Raw genomic sequence first — 17,192 nt, 5'->3', positions numbered from 1 at the left:
TTTTGTGTTTTATTTTTTAAACTTTTATTTCGTATCTGATGTAACAGTGACAGTAACGTGAGTACATGTAATTCATGACTTTCCATATGATAGATAGATAGATAGATAGATAGATAGATAGATAGATAGATAGATAGATAGATAGATAGATTTCCTCCTCCTTTCCATCCTCCTGGAAACTTGCCCACTAGTGTGCACTAGTGGCAGCTGAGCGCATGCGCATCGATGCGCGGCTCAGTAATGAACGTTGAGTGTGTCAAAGTCTGTGAAACAGCCTGGTGCTCAAACTTGGACGCGGACTGAAAACAATGGTGTTTCCTGCGCATGTGGGAGGCGCGTTCACCGCGAGACCGAGTCCCGGGACGCACACTTGACTTTGTAACGTTGAGTGTGACAAACTCATCGACTTCGTGCTGTGTTGTTGTTGTTGTTTTGTTTTGTTTTTTCCTTTCTTTTTGCCTTGTGTGTTGTTTCCGAGTCTTGCTGGTAATGGCCAGCAGCGGCTGAAGGAGAGCGGCTGGTGCTTTGGTCAGTGACAGGCTGCAGACAGCAGGGAGAGCTGTGCGTCGACCACACGCTGCACTTGATGATGATGATGATGATGATGGTGACGATGATGAAGTGAAGGAGCTGATTTCTCTCAGGGACGAAAATCATTTTTACGCACAGGTATGCTCTCTCTTTGTTTCTTCTATTTTCGGACACTCACAGGTGTTCTGGTTCGGATTGAAACTCTGATGTAAATGACTTGGAATCACAGTTTTAGAAGTGTGTGCAAAACTCAAATTATTACAACAGAAACTAATATAATGTGTTTAGTAACGCGAACCTTTGTAGTAACTGTCACGTCAATATTGACTCAAATTTAATAGGAGGATAAAACAATCTAAATGTACTCATTATGGTTTTATCAATCTAGTAATTATCACTTTAATGCCATTATTTATGAATATTATTACATAACGTCTGTCAGCTCCATTCATATATATAAAACTGGTGTTATTACGCTTTTTCTTGATTAAAAAATAATAATTTGAATATTGTCACATGATGATAGCAGTTTAGTGTCACCTGTACATGTTTTTATTCGGATTTCCTATGTTGGATTGATGTGGGGGACCGTCCACGGGTTTTCTCCCTCATCGCTCCCCCTCACGTCCCACGTGGAGTTTGTGTTTATATTTGATATGTAGGGGAAATAGGAATCCGGTGCCACGGCCGGCTCTCGGGGCTTCCGTCCATTGGCCTGCCCCTAACAACATGACAAGTTACGCGTCGGCTCAAAATCTGATAGGGCCTACTGCGCCGTAATCCACACAGATTAGATTTCACATGGACGACTCATACTTAATCAACGCGCATTAATGCGTAAAAGGTAAGTGGACGGAATGTGGTTTATGGAGATTTGAGCGTAAAATGACGAAGTCATGCATCCATACAGAGGGTGGCAATTAATTTAATTAATGGCAATTTTAATTGTAATTAAAAACAAATTGTGTAAAAACTGAACATCATTTTTGCATCATGATGTGACAAATATAACTTGGAGCTGACGTTTGCTGTCCTATAAAATATACGAGATGCTTCAAAAACAAGCAATTATAATCTTATTATTATTATTTGCTCCATTCAATTATTATTTCATCCATGATGTGTGTTATTTATTATCCTAATGGTATATATGTGCTACTTTCGTAAAACCCTGTGTTTTAATAAATTCAATAAAAAAAAATGCATATAAATAAATGAACTCAATAATAAGGAAGACGGTATCATGGTCCTGCTTTATTTCTTATATTTCTGACTCTTTGTGGGTTTGATTAAATATTTGTGAACATTTAAAATAAAAATAAAAATAAAAATATTTCCACCTATAAAGTATGCGCGCGCGCACGGTGTTGAAATCAGTCAATATGTTCCAGTTAAAACCCAGACTTAAAGACACGTTTATAACCGTGTCACCTAAAAAACAAGGACTGGTGCGTAAACGCGATTGTTAAAATGTGGGTACTTGTACTTTCCAGTGCCACCTGTGCAGTCACTCTGCGGCAACAGTCTGCGGTTTGTTCTGCACTTTTCTCTCTCTCTCTCTGGCTTTTATAGCGTGAAATCGCCGCAGCACAGTCCACTTTCCGCTCCTCCGCTGTCCCATATGTGTCTCTTAGGTCGCTGTCAATAGCCATAGTGAGAAATATAATTCTCTCTGCAGGGACGCTGAAGGAAATGGCAGGCATTATTGATTCCCTGCGCAGTGTCAGATAACTGCCGGGTCCTCTTGTGCCGTGGGACGCAACTCACAATAGGTGGGCACAAAGCAGTTGGCAATTCATTAAATTTACAAAAGTATAATTTTTTACAGAGCAGTTGTGCACTACATTTGAGTGTCACATTTCATTTACGACACACACAATTTAAACTAATATATACATGTATAGTAGGCTACATAAATTCTAAACACTTTATGGAGCCCAAAAGTAACACGAACCCCCCCATGCTTATAAAATAATGGCACAGTTTAGGCGTTTTTCACGCTTCATTGTGTCCACGTTACAGTAGAATTAGGAGAGAGTGAAATGCAATAGAAGATAGATGGCTGATTCTGTCCTCCATAAAGGTGAGACAGGGAGAGCGAGAGACAGAGAGAGACAGAGAGAGAGAGAAGGGGTCAGGGAGGAGGGTTTGGCACAAATCAATTCACCTGAGAGATGCATTATTGTCTTCGGTTTCAGGCGAGGAGGAGCTGAACGCTATGAAAAATTAAAAGGATGCCAGTGAGTTTAAAGGATCGAGCCAGAAAACGCCACAGTGTGCTAGTGACACACACACACACACACACACACACACTGCACTGAACTTACTGAAAAAAAGTTATAATGCCCAGTGATTTATCCTCAATAATTCATGTTTGGGACAAACTTCTTTTTAAACTTGTTTAAAATACTGTGCAGCGAAAGCTATTAGAAGAGTAAATGTTATAACTCTTCATGTGCCTTTAATGTGACAACAATAAACTGTCATATACTCAACATTTGACCTTTAATGCACTGAAGGGAACATCTTTGCTGCTTGTTTTTTTTCTTCCTGAAAGGGCAGGTGCAGACAAAAAAAAAAGAATTATTCCATTAAGCTGAGGTGAAATGGAGCAGAGGCATAAAAATGTGGTTTTCATGGTGGAAAACTAGAAATGGTTCAGTACTGCTCTTACCACACTCGGTGGGAACCACAGATCTAATGACAGGGAAGGACTTTTGTGTTTGCACGAGTGTGCGTGTCTCCGCAGCCCGGGCTTTTGTTCGACTGTCACAGCCTTTGCAGCCGTACAGCAGTGAGGAGCCATTTTGTGCTGTTCTGTTGGGATGATGCCATTGTTCCCTATTGTTTTGGGGCTGGCCTTTTGTTGCAACGTCACATTGTAATTCCTGCGTTCATTTTTTTTTTTTTTTCTGATCGCAGCATCTTATCTCATTCGAGCCGGAGACAATAACCCCGGGCCTCGCTGTCGCTCCACCAACCTGTCTCTTGTCTAGCAATAATTGGGTCACTCACTGTCTTCGTACACTAGCCAGCCACTGTGTCTGTGGTCCTGAGCCAGCCAAGCAGCCATATCACTAACACTTCTCCATTTTCATTGTTGATATTTACTTCTGCAATTATCTCTTCGCTTCACCCTTGGCTGAAGATGATATGGCGAAGTTAACGCTGCCGCTTCCCTCCCTCGGGCTCCTGTTGCTCACACATAAACACACTGACAGAAGACCGAACCGACAGATGCAGTGAGACATGACAAAAAAAACATACACAATATGATGGGGTGGTTTCATCCAGAATGTGACGATTGGTGATTAAATCTTGCCATCAGACCCCCAAGGTTGTACTTTCACCAACATCCCTGGGAGAACAGTTTGTAAACATTTCTTGCCGCTGACCCACATTTAATTTCCTCTTTTTGTTTTGCCCCTCAAGTGTGTGGTGGATCACAACCAAAGAAGCCATGGAGGCCTCACAGGACCTCAACGAACAGATGGTGAGTTAAAGGCTACTGTGTGTGTGTGGGTGGGTGGGTGTGTATACCTTGTATCAGCCACACAAGTCTGAGGTATGGATGCAATGGAGAGAGATGTTTGTCTGTGTGTGTGTGTGTGTGTGTGTTAATACACAGCAGATGTGGTTCAGTGAGGGTACAGTAACCATATGGTAGCAGTCACAGAGAATGAGACTTGGACATAGACCACAAGTGAGAGTGTGCACACAACTGTGTGTGTGTGTGTGTGTGTGTGTGTGATAATGTAATTCAGGCAAATTACTGATGAATGAAATGTAAAAAAAAAGAAAAAAAAAAGTGTTGTGTTCAAGTTCTGTCACTTTTTCCAAAAATCATCCTTGATCCAAATATCATGTGACACGCTGTTCCTGCAAAGATCTCACACCCTCGCACACACACAGACACACACGCGATGTCATTATTTATCATTACTCTTTACTATTATTGACGTGAGTTTGCCTCCTCCGCTGCCCTCACTCAGACTAAAGCAGATTTGCCCTTTATTTCGCCATCTTTGCAGTAGAAACAGAAATACTTTGGTGTCATGATTGTCCACTCAGGAGGTCAGATCTGCTGGCTTGTGTCTTCCATCCACAGTGAAACGCAACATAACAAAACGGTTTCCTTTTTCTAATTGGACAACAGACAGCAAACTTTGTAAATGATTTTAAATGATATAATCCTGAAAAAGTAGACAATCCAGTCAAGACGTAAAACCACACACTTGGCATTTAATCAAACAATTACCAGAGAGGAGATACCAGGGATTTGGGATCTCACAGAAACTCGCGTGATTTAACGTGATTTCAGAATATAAACAGAAATGGAGACGGACTGTCGGCGTCATCAGTTAATAGCTGAGTGTGTGTGCAATGTTTTGTGCTTAGAAACGCACAAAAGCTGACGGAATAAGCTTGGCTCGTACAAGTTATGTTTTTAAACAAAAGTACGCAACATCCGTTTCCCGGTCAGCTCGCTCTCATTGGTTATTGTGGGGTTCTGCTCGCGCACTCCGTCGCTTTGGATATATACGATTTGAAATGGGGAAGACTCTGATGTGTCCGATGTCGTTAAAATCGCGTCCGTGAATCTCTCACACTACAGGATAATTTGGTTAGTTAAGCCTAAAATCAGAAGGCACCCCGGATTGTCGGAAGGGCCAGATCTGGACGCAAATCTGGCCAATTATCCTCTAGTGTGGGGCAGGCTGATGTGCTTCTAGGCTGTACTGTATATTTGTTTTTAACTCAAACTGGTTTTTATATTTTATATATATATATATATATATATATATATATATATATATATAGATATATATACATACATATATATACATACATATATAGATATAGATATATACATACATATATGTATGTGTATATATATATATACATATATATATATATATACATATATATATATATATACATATATATTCACTGGTTCTTCAACTTTCACTCAAGCAAAAAAATTATCACAATAATTATCCATACGGCCTGATTTTTATTGGTTTTTTTTGGCCACATTCTGACTGTGACTCTTACAGCATGTCATCAATCATGCACTCACACACGCAAAACAAGCACAACAGGTCATCTCTGCGTCACCTCAGCACAGCGTCCCACTTCTGCTTGTTTAAAGATCAGGCCGTATTGTTGGGAAAATGATTTTGGCGGCGAGCGAGGTCCACTCGCATTTCAAAGTCGTTAGTCAGCCACCAGAACAGGTGTAATTTCATCTCCTCCTCCTCCTTCTCCTCCATCAAGCAATCTCTCTCTCTCCCTCCCTCCCTCCCTCCCTCTGACCTGCCAGCCTCGACAGTAATAATAGCACAAGTGGGACAGAGCGCATGAAGTATGTTGTTTTTCTCCCGCTTTTTGTGTTGCTCTGTCAGACTCGCCCAGGCTTGGATTACGAGCTGACCCAGGTGGAGAGCCGTCACTCACACAGACCGTACAGCGCGGTGAACACAACAACACAAAACGCACAGCGACAACAGACAGAGAAGGAGCAGAGATGACGAGGGGGAGCGTCCATCTTGTCCTGCTGCCATCTGAAAAAAAATCAAATATTGATGTCCATATTCCACAATTACTTCACCTGCTTTAAATAGGGCAGCGCTATCATTTATAATGTGAATTTGAGCTCGGGCCCAAAGGCATTGATTAATTGTTCAGGTTGGAAATAAGACCAGTGCAAGGGCAGAGCAGATTTTAATCCTGTTACACAGACCTATGAACCGAGAGCTGAGATTTGTCCCTATGCAAATCATGACTTGATTGTATTGAACATATTCATTTGGTGTCGTGGGTGTATTTTTGATTTGGTAAATGTTGTGTTAAGTTATTATATTTTGATAAATCCCCAATAACAAAACAAAAAAAGGGTTTTGAAATGGGTTGCCAGGCTCAGCTGTCATGTGAGACTCATGCGACTATTGATTATTTTTTCAGTCCAGAAAATGTCAGAAAATTTGTGAAACCTGACTATCACGTTCCCACAGCCCAAATTGAAATGTTTTGTTCTGCCCTGTCAACAGTTCTCATCCCACAGATATTTGGTTTAACAGCACGAGAGAATAAGAAATGTCATAACTGAGGAGGTGAAACCAATTAACATTTGGCATTTATGCATCCAAAAAAAAAAAACGACTAGTGAACTCATGCAGAATAGGTGGCGGTGCGTTTGTGCAGCCTTTAAAACTAAACTCAGGATTATAACAATTAATCAGTGTTTGCTCACAGTTAATGTGTCTTCCTGCTGCGTTTCAAATTACGGCAGCTGTGTACTTTTCGTCTCAATCTGATTACAACAGAGCCCTAAATGCTACGTACAAGTGCCAGCTTCGACAAATTGAATTTACCCCCCACCCCCCCAGCTGAAAATGAAGGTTATAATTTGCGAAATTGCCGCAGAAGTTGTAATTAATTTCCTTTGAATGCTTTCCCCTTGTTTAATATTTAAACTGAAAGTGGTTAATTCTTTCCTCACACTGCTTCAATGAAATGGGCGTGTCTCGGGTGACTAAGAAAACAGCGCAGACCTCACACACAAAGTTTCGGGGAGTTGTCTGTTGACACCTGATACGTCCCCCACCCCTCCTCTCTACTCTTTATAGTCAACTCTGTCCCTTACTTCCTCAACCCCGCCCTTTTCCCGCCCCATCCATCGCACATCATCTGGGTTATGGTCAGAGCGTCCTCTGTGGCCGCCTGCTTGCCGAAGGCCAGCCTGCCGTCTGGGGTCCTCAGGGAGCTCTGGAAGGAGCCCAAGACAGGGCCAGCAGTGGTCGGCTCTGTAATGCTACTTTTAGCCTGTTTAACTGTCTCACTTCACCTGTTGTCACATTCTTATTTAGCTTTGGAGGAAAAAGTGATTGCTGTTGAAGATGAAGACTTGATGTTTGGGTCCATTTTCTAATGATTACTATTGATTTGTCTATGAATTCAGCTAATATCTGACAAAGAGGCAGTCATTAGCCCTTATACACACACACACACACACAAACACAAATATGAACTGCATGCAGTCCCGCCATGACTCTTGATCTGACAGAACTGAAGTCTCCAGCCTGTCAGCTTGTGGTGAAGCAGTAAAATGTGGGGGGACGGCAGAGTTTGTTGACCCATGGGAGCCTCGCAATATTTAAACATATGACCACCAGAAGAAAAAAAAAAAAAAATGAGATTAAGTTTTGGGGGTGTGAAAAAAAAAAGAGGGGGAAAAAGGCCCTTTTAGTCATAGCCGTTTTCCTCTGGTGCACTGGGAGAGGCCCTAAGTATGGCAGCTGTCCCACTCTGTGCATGTGTGTTTGTGCGTGTGTGATAGAGAGACAGGCAGAGTGAAAGAGAGAGAGGGGGAGAGAGAGAGAGAGAGAGAGAGAGACTGAGTTAGAGGAGGAAAGGCATCAGGTTGCACCCCTCTTTCACCCCTACAACCCCATACAGACACATTCACACAAAGTTACATGCAGCAGCAGCAGTAGCTAAATACGAGCACGACCCAACCCTGATTGCCAAGATTGCATTGGCGTCATAGAGAGTCTGCCCGGCGACAAGGCATGTGAACAGATCACTGGAGTGCACAGTGTAACAGCTACCCACTGGCATCCCTTTCGTAAGGTTGGCATCCTGGTTGTGGCACCAGGGTGCACTTCAATTTCAGCTTAGTGTACAGTGATTCTTGTGCGATTTATGTTTAGTTGACAGCTGAGTGTTGCTCGGAGAGTCTGCCGCTCAGACTCCTTGTCACCTCCCTCCGAGAAAAGAAAGTATAATTAGGACACTTATTTTATAATAATGTCCATTATTATGGATTTCACTGTGGCTGATAATGGCAGAGGAGGAGAGGATGTGTATATATATATATATATACATGCATATATATAGCCTTTATATGTACTTTGCTTTACATAAGCCAGAGCATGTGTCTAGTGTTTTGAAGCCGAAGCTTACGGCACAAACAAAGAAGAACAGCATCCATTCTGGTATGTAAAGGACACCGTAGTTTCCTGACGTGGTCGGGTAAGGGAGGAGCGAGTTGGGGGAGTCCACTGTTTTTTTACATTCTGCATTTTCAAGATTAGATGTCACCAGTTTGTACACACTGGACCTTTAAGAGCAGAGGCAGGACAATAGAGTTCTTGCTCCCTTTGGACACCACCATGCTCCTGCTCTCTACGCTGGGATAAGATAACCAGCTGTTGAGAATGTGCTCCGTGTCTTCGTATTACATTTACCTCCATACTTTCAGTTTTGTGAAACTTGGAGCAATCAGCCCACGGTTAAAAGCCCGAAACAACCAAAACATCTGCCTTTCAACAACACTGTTCTCGGTTCTCGCCTTGATTCGGATAATTTATAACTCGTACGGGAGAGAGCCGAGTGGGAGTCTGGCCAGAGAAAAGTCAGCTAGGTGTGAGGTCAGCGGGTCACAGACGGCCTGTGAGCCGATCATAAGCTGACAGAGTCAAACCCCCCAAAACAGACTGGAGAATCCATCTAGAAACCCAGAGCAACCAGCGTGGGCTTCGTAGAGGAACGCACCAGACAGGAAACCACATGATATGTGTGCTTGAGTGTCTGCTATGTGTGTGTTTTTGTGTGAGAGTATGAGCGCTTGTGTGTGTGTGTGTGTGTGTGTGTGTGTAGGTGTGTCTCTGTTTAACACATATACTTTTTGCGGTGTGGGACAGCTGAGGTCATCTGAGTGGAGAACTTCTAAGAGCCGATCGTAATTGACTAGTCGACGCATTTTTCAGGGACATTCACATCACTGCTAAACGTGGCCTACACCTGCAATGACACTGAATTCAAGCACTTCCAAAACCTGACAGTAGTGGACCAGCAGTCCTGGGTTGTGAAATATTTCATCCTTTGTTCCAAGCAGCTTCCAGAAAACACAGCCCTTGATAGCACAGCCTCCCTTTTGTTCACTCTGCTTTGCTCATCTGCCGTTGGTTACAACAAAAAAAAAAAAAGGAGCATATTTCCTCGTTTTGCTGGAAAGGAAATGAAATTGCAACAATTGTGCTTTGGTTACAGAGGAACACGTCTGCCCTGCCTGCAGCGAGAGCTTCCTCTGCTGCTGTGCGGGGAGATTGGATTTCTCTCTCGGCAGTATAGGATCAGAGAGGTAGCAGGGGTCGCTGAGGCCAGATGGGCTGTGACCTGCGTCTCTGCACTGACTGACTTAATAACACTGGAGTTGAAACTAATGACTGTTTTCATTATCTTTTAAGTGTTTCTCTTTTTCTAAGTACACCGACTACATCATCGGTTCTGACTTGTGTGTTTAATGCTTGGCTGCTCAGTGAAACGTTCGACTGGATAATAGAAAAATGTCCAAACCACCCAAGATGAAATCTTATAATTACTTGTTTTGTCTGAGCGTTCGTCTGAAACCTGAACATATTAAATGATCATTGAAAAACAATGAAAAATGTGGATTCCTGCATTTGGAAGTGAATGTTTGGCATTTGTGCTTGAAAAGTGAACATTGAATAGATTATTATAATTGTTGTCTACCAGCTCAACTACCTGAGCAACTACGACATTAATGCCGTAGAAGTGCACAACAATTCTGTCTTCTAGATAAATGATGGTTGAATTTGCAGGGATGGACTCTATAGACAGCTTAATCCAACCTTTTCTCTCCTGCTACGCTGTGTACCCCAACGTAGATTATCCTCCGACACTTGATCGCTGATCTGAAACCAGTTTCAGTAAATCTAAATTTGTTGTTATATAACAGGGACTGAGCCTCACAGGTGAATTGTAAGAGTAGATTATAGTAGAGTGTGCCGTGTGCATAGACTGTATATAAAAATGTATGTAGGCTTCTAGTCCTGCTATGAAGCATCCTATTGGACGACACTAGCCGTCAATCACACGGTGGCCGCTCATGTGTGTTGTGCTTTATCATATTATCATATATTGTCCTTTTAATGTAACCCTAATAAACAAAAAAATAACATACAGTTCTATCAAAGTAGCGCTGAATCAGCTGAAAAGTAGGCTCATTTTCTCATAGACTTCATGTCAAACTGTTCTTTCTGCAACCAGAGGAATCGCCCACTGATGGTCAACTGCCTTTTTCCTCCAACTTCAATTTTCAAACCAGAAGATTCTTTTTTCTTTCTTTTTTTTAGCTTGTGCAACTTTATTTATTTATCACTGATGACAGTTTTTACTACCCTGTCCCTGAACCTGTATGTCTGTCTTCCCATCTCCCTATCTGTCTGTCGCAGCCTCTCCTTCTCTGCCGGCCTGTCCGCCTCTTCGTCTCTCCCTGTGTGTCTCTGGCTGGAGTGATGATTCAGGGTCTATTGTGAAGTCAGCAATCCGATACACAGCCAGACCAAGAGCAAGGAGGGGTGGGGGTGGGGGGGTTGTGGTGATGGTGGTGGTGGAGAGGGAGAGCGAGAGCGAGAGAGAGGGAGAGAGTGGGACAGGGAGAACAGTGGCGGGTGAGGAACAGAAGGGATTATGAGTTTTCTCATAGGTCCACGCTGTCTGGAGCCCGGGGCACTTTGGCAAACTCACCTGTCCTCTGCTTTACCTGTCGCTCTCATTCTCTAATTTGGCCTATATGGTCTCTCCCTCTTTGTCTTCCTTTATCTTTATCTGTTTCACACCCCTGAGCACTCTGTGTCCTCTTCTCTTCTCCTTTTTTTTTCCACACTCACATCCTCCTCCTCCTCCTCCTCCTCCTCAATCTGCCTTCCCTCATCGCAGACATATGGTATTGTGAGTGATTTTATTAGGAAGGCGATATGAAGTGTAAAGGTCTGGCATGGTGGAACAGGTTGCGACTTTTGAGACACTCAACTCCCGCTCGCTGTCCTCGGTGCAGCAGTGACTCCTAATAGCCAGCTGTATACTGGATCTGAGAGCAGATGGCATGTGTGTGTATGAGAGCATACCTATCTGTCCGCTTAATGTCTCTCCATGTGTTTTGTCTTAAGGATATCTACCTTATGTTGTAGCCCTCACACACACACACACACCGTGATGTCATGAGCAGCATTATTTAACAGGCAGCTGGGAGGCCATTCATCATTTAATTAAAAGCGTCTGAAAGGGATCTGAGGCCTAATGAGATTAGCTTTAATTATTGATGCTGCTGCTGCCATAGACACACAAACACACACACACACGCACACACGCACACATGCACTGCAGTTATGACCACTCGGACTTCCTTAAGAATTGGACTGTGAATTGTAACACTAAACAATTGCTAAGTGCTGTTTGCTTGTCTGTCCTTTGCTCTGTCGCACACACACACACATTTAATTGATTCTTTTCACAATGGGATGTAGAGGTGCTCAGGGGGTGGGTTGGTGCATTCAGAGGGGGAAGGCTGCGGTATCGGGACTGAGTGGGGTGGTGGGGGGGGCTGTGTGGTAGCTGCAGTTGGGCCAGGGATGAGGTGGGGTAAGGGTAAGAGGGGTGGGGGGATGCAGGAGGACGGTGTTGTGTTTCTTCAGGTCTCACACAGCAGCAGAGAGGAGCTCTTACTGTTCTAGTAAAAGGACATGGAGTCCATATAAATACCAGTGGATGTATTTCAAAACCCTTCTGTTTTACTGTAAGTGCTTCTTAACCCGTTCACATCCTCCTCTCCCCTTCAAAATACATCTTTTCCAGTGTTACACTTTTATACAGATTTGAACCATATGATGGTGTGAAAGTTGAATCTCAGCCAGGGAATGTTGCGCCACCAAGGTGGGGATGGAAAGCTCACCATTGGCCCCATGTCCTCAGTGACCCCAGAGTCCTTTCTTAGCCATCTGTTAAAACTGGGTTAAATTTGAACAAAATTGTACAACATATGGATATATTTCACGCAGCGCTTCGCCATTTTACGAAACAGAAATATCCCAGGTGTCTTTCGTGTCATTTAAATTCAGCCGGACTCACTTTATTTACAACCCTCTGCTACACTATTATTTAAAAAATGTTCTGTAAATCTGATCTACACCTTGTTTCTAACGACTTCACCACCTGTGAGCTATAATCTCTGTTAGCGTCTCGATTATTCTTTTAAGGATCTAAATCAACTTTTAAATATGTGCTGCATTTAAATTGTCAAATTAGTTCACACGATGCCGATTAAGTCTATTAGCTCCTCAACGTCGTGGTGGTGGGGTTTAGATCCTGTGTCACCTGGTGACATTCCTGTGCTGCACTCAGGAAGTGATTCAATTTATGTCAAGCCGGGCATAGGCAAGCTTGTAAAGTGAAATGGCTCCAAACAGGTTAGAGTATGACTGAAAAAAACATCCAGCAAAGGTTTCAGGATGAATTCACTTTAAGTTTGACAGGATAAGTCTGTGTTGCCCCTCCCCGCCTCTGCGCTGCTGGTGTATACACATAAATGCTCCTATAGTTGGGTCTGATAGTATTGCTTGACATAGCCCATTTTCAGACGGAGGATCATACAGCGTACAAAAATATAGTTACATTGCCTCTGTTCATGAATACTGAGGCACAACAAAACACTAAAAGTTATCCATTCATCCATCATATAAAGCTTATCCTTCAAAGGTCAAAGCTGGAGCCATTCTCGGCTGACACTGGCGGAGTGGCAGGCTTCACCCTGGACACGTCATCGGTTCATTGCGGACTAAACATATGGAAACAAACAAGCATCCGCGCTCCCACTGACACGGTCTCCATTTGACCTAACCTCAACTGCGGGAGGACGCGTCACGACGAGCACCTGAAGTCAACCCACGCAGACGCGGGGACGACTGTAAGCCAACAGATATATGTTAATAGAATGAGGACGTGCCTGTAATATTATATCCTATATACTGTGACATCTTTTACCTCGGAGACTAATCCACGTCTGGCCCGGCCGCTGTGACTCATACACACGGGGCATAGAGCTTGGAGTCATCTATTGACCGATGCATTGAGTCATGCGGATCAATTATTTAGGGCTGCAGAGGTAATTGATTAATCATTACGCCTGTGAAGAAATGTTGTCGAGCAATCAGCAAATTTCTCCGCGCCACATTTATCCACTCAGTTGACCGGGCAGCTACAGTGTCTTTGTCATAGTGTGCTTTTAGGTATTTCACGTTGAGCTGTGTGCGTTCTTGAGTGTGTGTCTTATCCACTGAGTGGAGTGCCTGTGTGTGTGTGTGTGTGTGTGCCTGGTCAGCCGTGGACTGGTTTAGGTTTCCCCTGGTTGTTTTTTTAATCACTCTCATCAGATTAGCTGAGCAGGGGCAGTCGAGGCCAAACGCTTCACAATTAACAGTGCAGAACCGGCCCCGCGCGCGCGCGCACGCACATACGTCCACACACGCACATCCGTCAGTGACTTTTCATTTGTCTCCTCCCGAGTAAAGCTGCATTAAATCATGTCTGTGATCCCCTCACTCTTCGAGACAATGAGGAGCCAATTTAAATGGCAGCTATGGAGACCACCAGGACGGAGAGGAAGCCTTAGTTACCGTTACCTCTACTGCTCCTCCTACTACTCCCTAAACGTGTATTCACAGTGAGTCAATTAAATTGAATTAAAAAAAAAAAGAAAGAAAGTTGATGAAAAGAGATGAAAATAGATTAACTTTAATCCAGCAGGAATTACTTAGTATTTTAACAGATGGAATTATTTATTATTATTATAAGTCTGTGACTCCAGTGAATTGATTTTACTGATGAAAGTCAGAAACATGTGACTCTGTAAAATTACTTCATTATCAGCAGTGTTTAGGTATGTGATTACTTTGTATATACTTTGTGATTGATTAAAGAGTATTTGATTAGTGTAAATGTAACACGTCCAGCAGTTACTAAGAATATGACGGAGGGAAGCAGAGTGACCCAGGAAAAGCTATTTGCTATTGTTGCTATAATATCAGACGCGATGTAGCTTCATAAAGAAGAAATCCTTTGCTTACACATGGTTGTTACACAAGGTGGTTACACAGCGACCTCTGCAACAAATGGTATCTTTATGTCGTGTAGCTTTATCACATTGGCCTCATTTGATTTAGAGTTATTGGCTAATTTAATTTGTGGACTTTATGTGTGCGAAACATAAAGCTAAATCTAGGGGATTTTTTTGATTTTTTTTTTTGTTTGTTTTTTAAAGCCTAATGACTAATCTATGCAAACACCTAAATATAAAATTGACAGGAAGAGGTTTTCGAGTTGAACTGGACAATTATTTTGGCATTTCCATCCTCAGAAAATGATGACCATCTGTGTGCCGTGGTTAAGTGTACATATATATATATATATATAGATACATACACATATATATGTATATATATACACATATATATGTATATATATACACATATATGTATATATTAACAATAACATATTAAAATACTTACAAAACGGTCAGTTGAACACATTTTAGATTTTAGATATATTAGTTCTAGAGTTGTTTGGATGTAGAATAATTTAAGTGCAGCTTAATCTTTTAAGGTGTTTTATGAGTTTGCGAATTTTGAATGGCCATATACAGTAGCTTGGAGCACTTTCCCAGATAGTTCATATTGTCTTGTAAGTTCACAATCGAGATGTGCGTCTTGCTTTAGCTCTATTTTTGTCCCGTCTCCCGTCTACAGCGTCCCTCTGGGTTTTTAAAGACATGCGATACCTCAGGTGGAAAAACTGCGTGTGAATATCGTTCATTTCTTTTCAGTGTCCCTCAAGTTATGAACAACGTCAGTCTCCCTCTTGGCAATTCCATGTGAACAGGTAGAGAGAGAGAGAGAGTCGTAAAAGAGAGTTTCAGAGAGTACATTTTCACCCAAACACCTCCTCCTTCACCTCTGCCCTGCTCCACAGACTCACCCTGTTCTTCCCTTTCACTCCCTCACTTCTTTTTTTTTTCTTTTATAGCTTCCTACTACACCTGAAAAAGGGGCATTTTTGGAGGCATAAAGAGAGGGATAGTTTTACACCTCCCCAGGCTGGGGGAACTGGGGGGAGGTGGAGGGGTGGGTGGAGGCTCAGCACAATGTATTTTACATGAAAGGAAGGGGATTGGGTTACCACACCGATAACCACTCATACAAATGGAGAGCAGGGAGCTTTGAACAGGGGACAGGTAATCTGGTGAGACTCGTGTGTGTGTGTGTGTGTGTGTGTGTGTGTGTGAGTGAGTGAGAGAGAGAGAGAGAGAGAATGTGGCGGACAGATAGAGATGGCGGATGTGTTTGTGTGGTGAGTAACATCCTTCATGAGTGTGTTTTGTGGTCGACACACCAGCCGATGTCAGAGGCAGGGATGGCTGTATGATCACGTTGCACAGGTGTGTGTGTTCGGGGGTCTACACCGAGCAAGCACTACAGTGTGTCATCTGTTCCTCTTCTTTTTTCCATTCTTAATTCAACATTGGCAGAACGATGCAACCGTCATGTCCCGTGCATATACTACGTGGTCTAGTTGCCGTCGCATGTTGTATAGAAACCAATAGAACAAAAGGACAAACAGCAATAAAAAGAAGCTAGAGAAGTTACTGTTGATCTATAGGCTATTTATTCTCCCATGTAACTCTAAGCGAGAAAGTGAAACGCAGAACTACTCCCTTAAGGTCACGTGTACAATTCAATACATCAAAAATAAATAAGCAAGAAAAAAGAGCAGGAGAGGACCAGAGTCTGTCTCCGCCTGTGTCACAAAGACAAACTGCTGTTGTTCCTCTTAAAGAACAAAGTTGTTCTCGAGGGCCTCTTGAAAGGGAGCAGTGCACCTTTGTCAGACACTTTTAAAACACTTCTTAAGTCAACAAAAACCAAAGCTAAGACCTGTCACTTCACTGTCTAATATACTACCTGCTTCCTTTGCACAGTTTACTGCTCCACTGTGCCCATGCCACACTACTGTTTTTCTTTTTCCCCCCCATTTTTTTTTGTATTTCATCAGGCATGTTTTTGGGACACCTCCCCTGTTCCCCTTCTCCACTTGCTGTGAAAATATTTCATCGGGGATGTTTTTGGACGACCCCCTCCCGATGGGGTCCTGCCTGGCTAATAATAAAGTGCTTGAGTTGTCAAGCGCTGCGGCAACACCCTAATCTGTTCTGACAGCTAATCCCGCGCATACGCTCAAAAGTCCGGCACACGCACACAGAAAGCATGCAGGCATGCACATATAGTAACAGATATTTGCACTCACGTCTGCACACGGGTCCACAGGACGGTCTATCAATCACGGTGTTTATTGGTATTTTGGGGGATAAATGCTGTGGGACGGGGCTGCATGCTGTCACCATGGCGACGGAGCTAAAGGTGGCTGGGTCACAGTTGGAGACAGTGGCCCTGTTCCAAATTGGTCTCTGGGCCTGTATTTATTTGTCACCCGTCTCAGCTGTTTTCTGCTGCTTTGTGCATGTACAGTAACAGTCAAACTGCAATTTACATTGTTCACGGCTCAGTTCGCACAAGTTGAAATGCTTAATTTTAGCCTAGAGTTTTGACACTATGGCTGTAAAGTAGAGCTGCACACGTGGGCTAACAGGAGTAAAATTACCAACCAATTTCGACATCAAGTCCTTAATATTTGATGATTTTTTTACACAAATCAACTGTAATGAAAGACTTGAGACATGGTACTGGCACCAAATTTGAATCAGGGTTAAGTCAAGGACACGCTGTGCAGCCACAGACATTCATCAG

The 17,192-nt window shown here is 42.9% G+C and overlaps 1 protein-coding gene across 10 annotated transcripts in view; it reads left to right on the top strand.

The window, feature by feature from the left end:
* The first annotated feature begins 256 nt into the window (after positions 1-256).
* eya4 (EYA transcriptional coactivator and phosphatase 4) overlaps positions 257-17,192 on the top strand; it is a 42,312-nt gene continuing 25,376 nt past the window's right edge. For 9 of the 10 annotated variants that reach the window (XM_044049069.1, XM_044049070.1, XM_044049064.1 and 6 more), the window contains exons 1-2: positions 1,339-1,375; positions 3,964-4,024. In XM_044049069.1, coding sequence (XP_043905004.1) covers positions 1,365-1,375; positions 3,964-4,024 — 72 coding nt within the window. In that variant the 5' untranslated portion in view covers positions 1,339-1,364. Of the gene's footprint in view, positions 670-1,338; positions 1,376-3,963; positions 4,025-17,192 lie in introns of those variants that run through there. The other variant, XM_044049061.1, reaches the window with a different exon arrangement.

This window comes from Solea senegalensis, linkage group LG17 (assembly GCF_019176455.1).
Source record: "Solea senegalensis isolate Sse05_10M linkage group LG17, IFAPA_SoseM_1, whole genome shotgun sequence".
NCBI classification, from domain to species: domain Eukaryota; kingdom Metazoa; phylum Chordata; class Actinopteri; order Pleuronectiformes; family Soleidae; genus Solea; species Solea senegalensis.
Note: the sequence above shows the minus strand (reverse complement) of the source record. Positions and strands in the feature narration are given on the sequence as shown.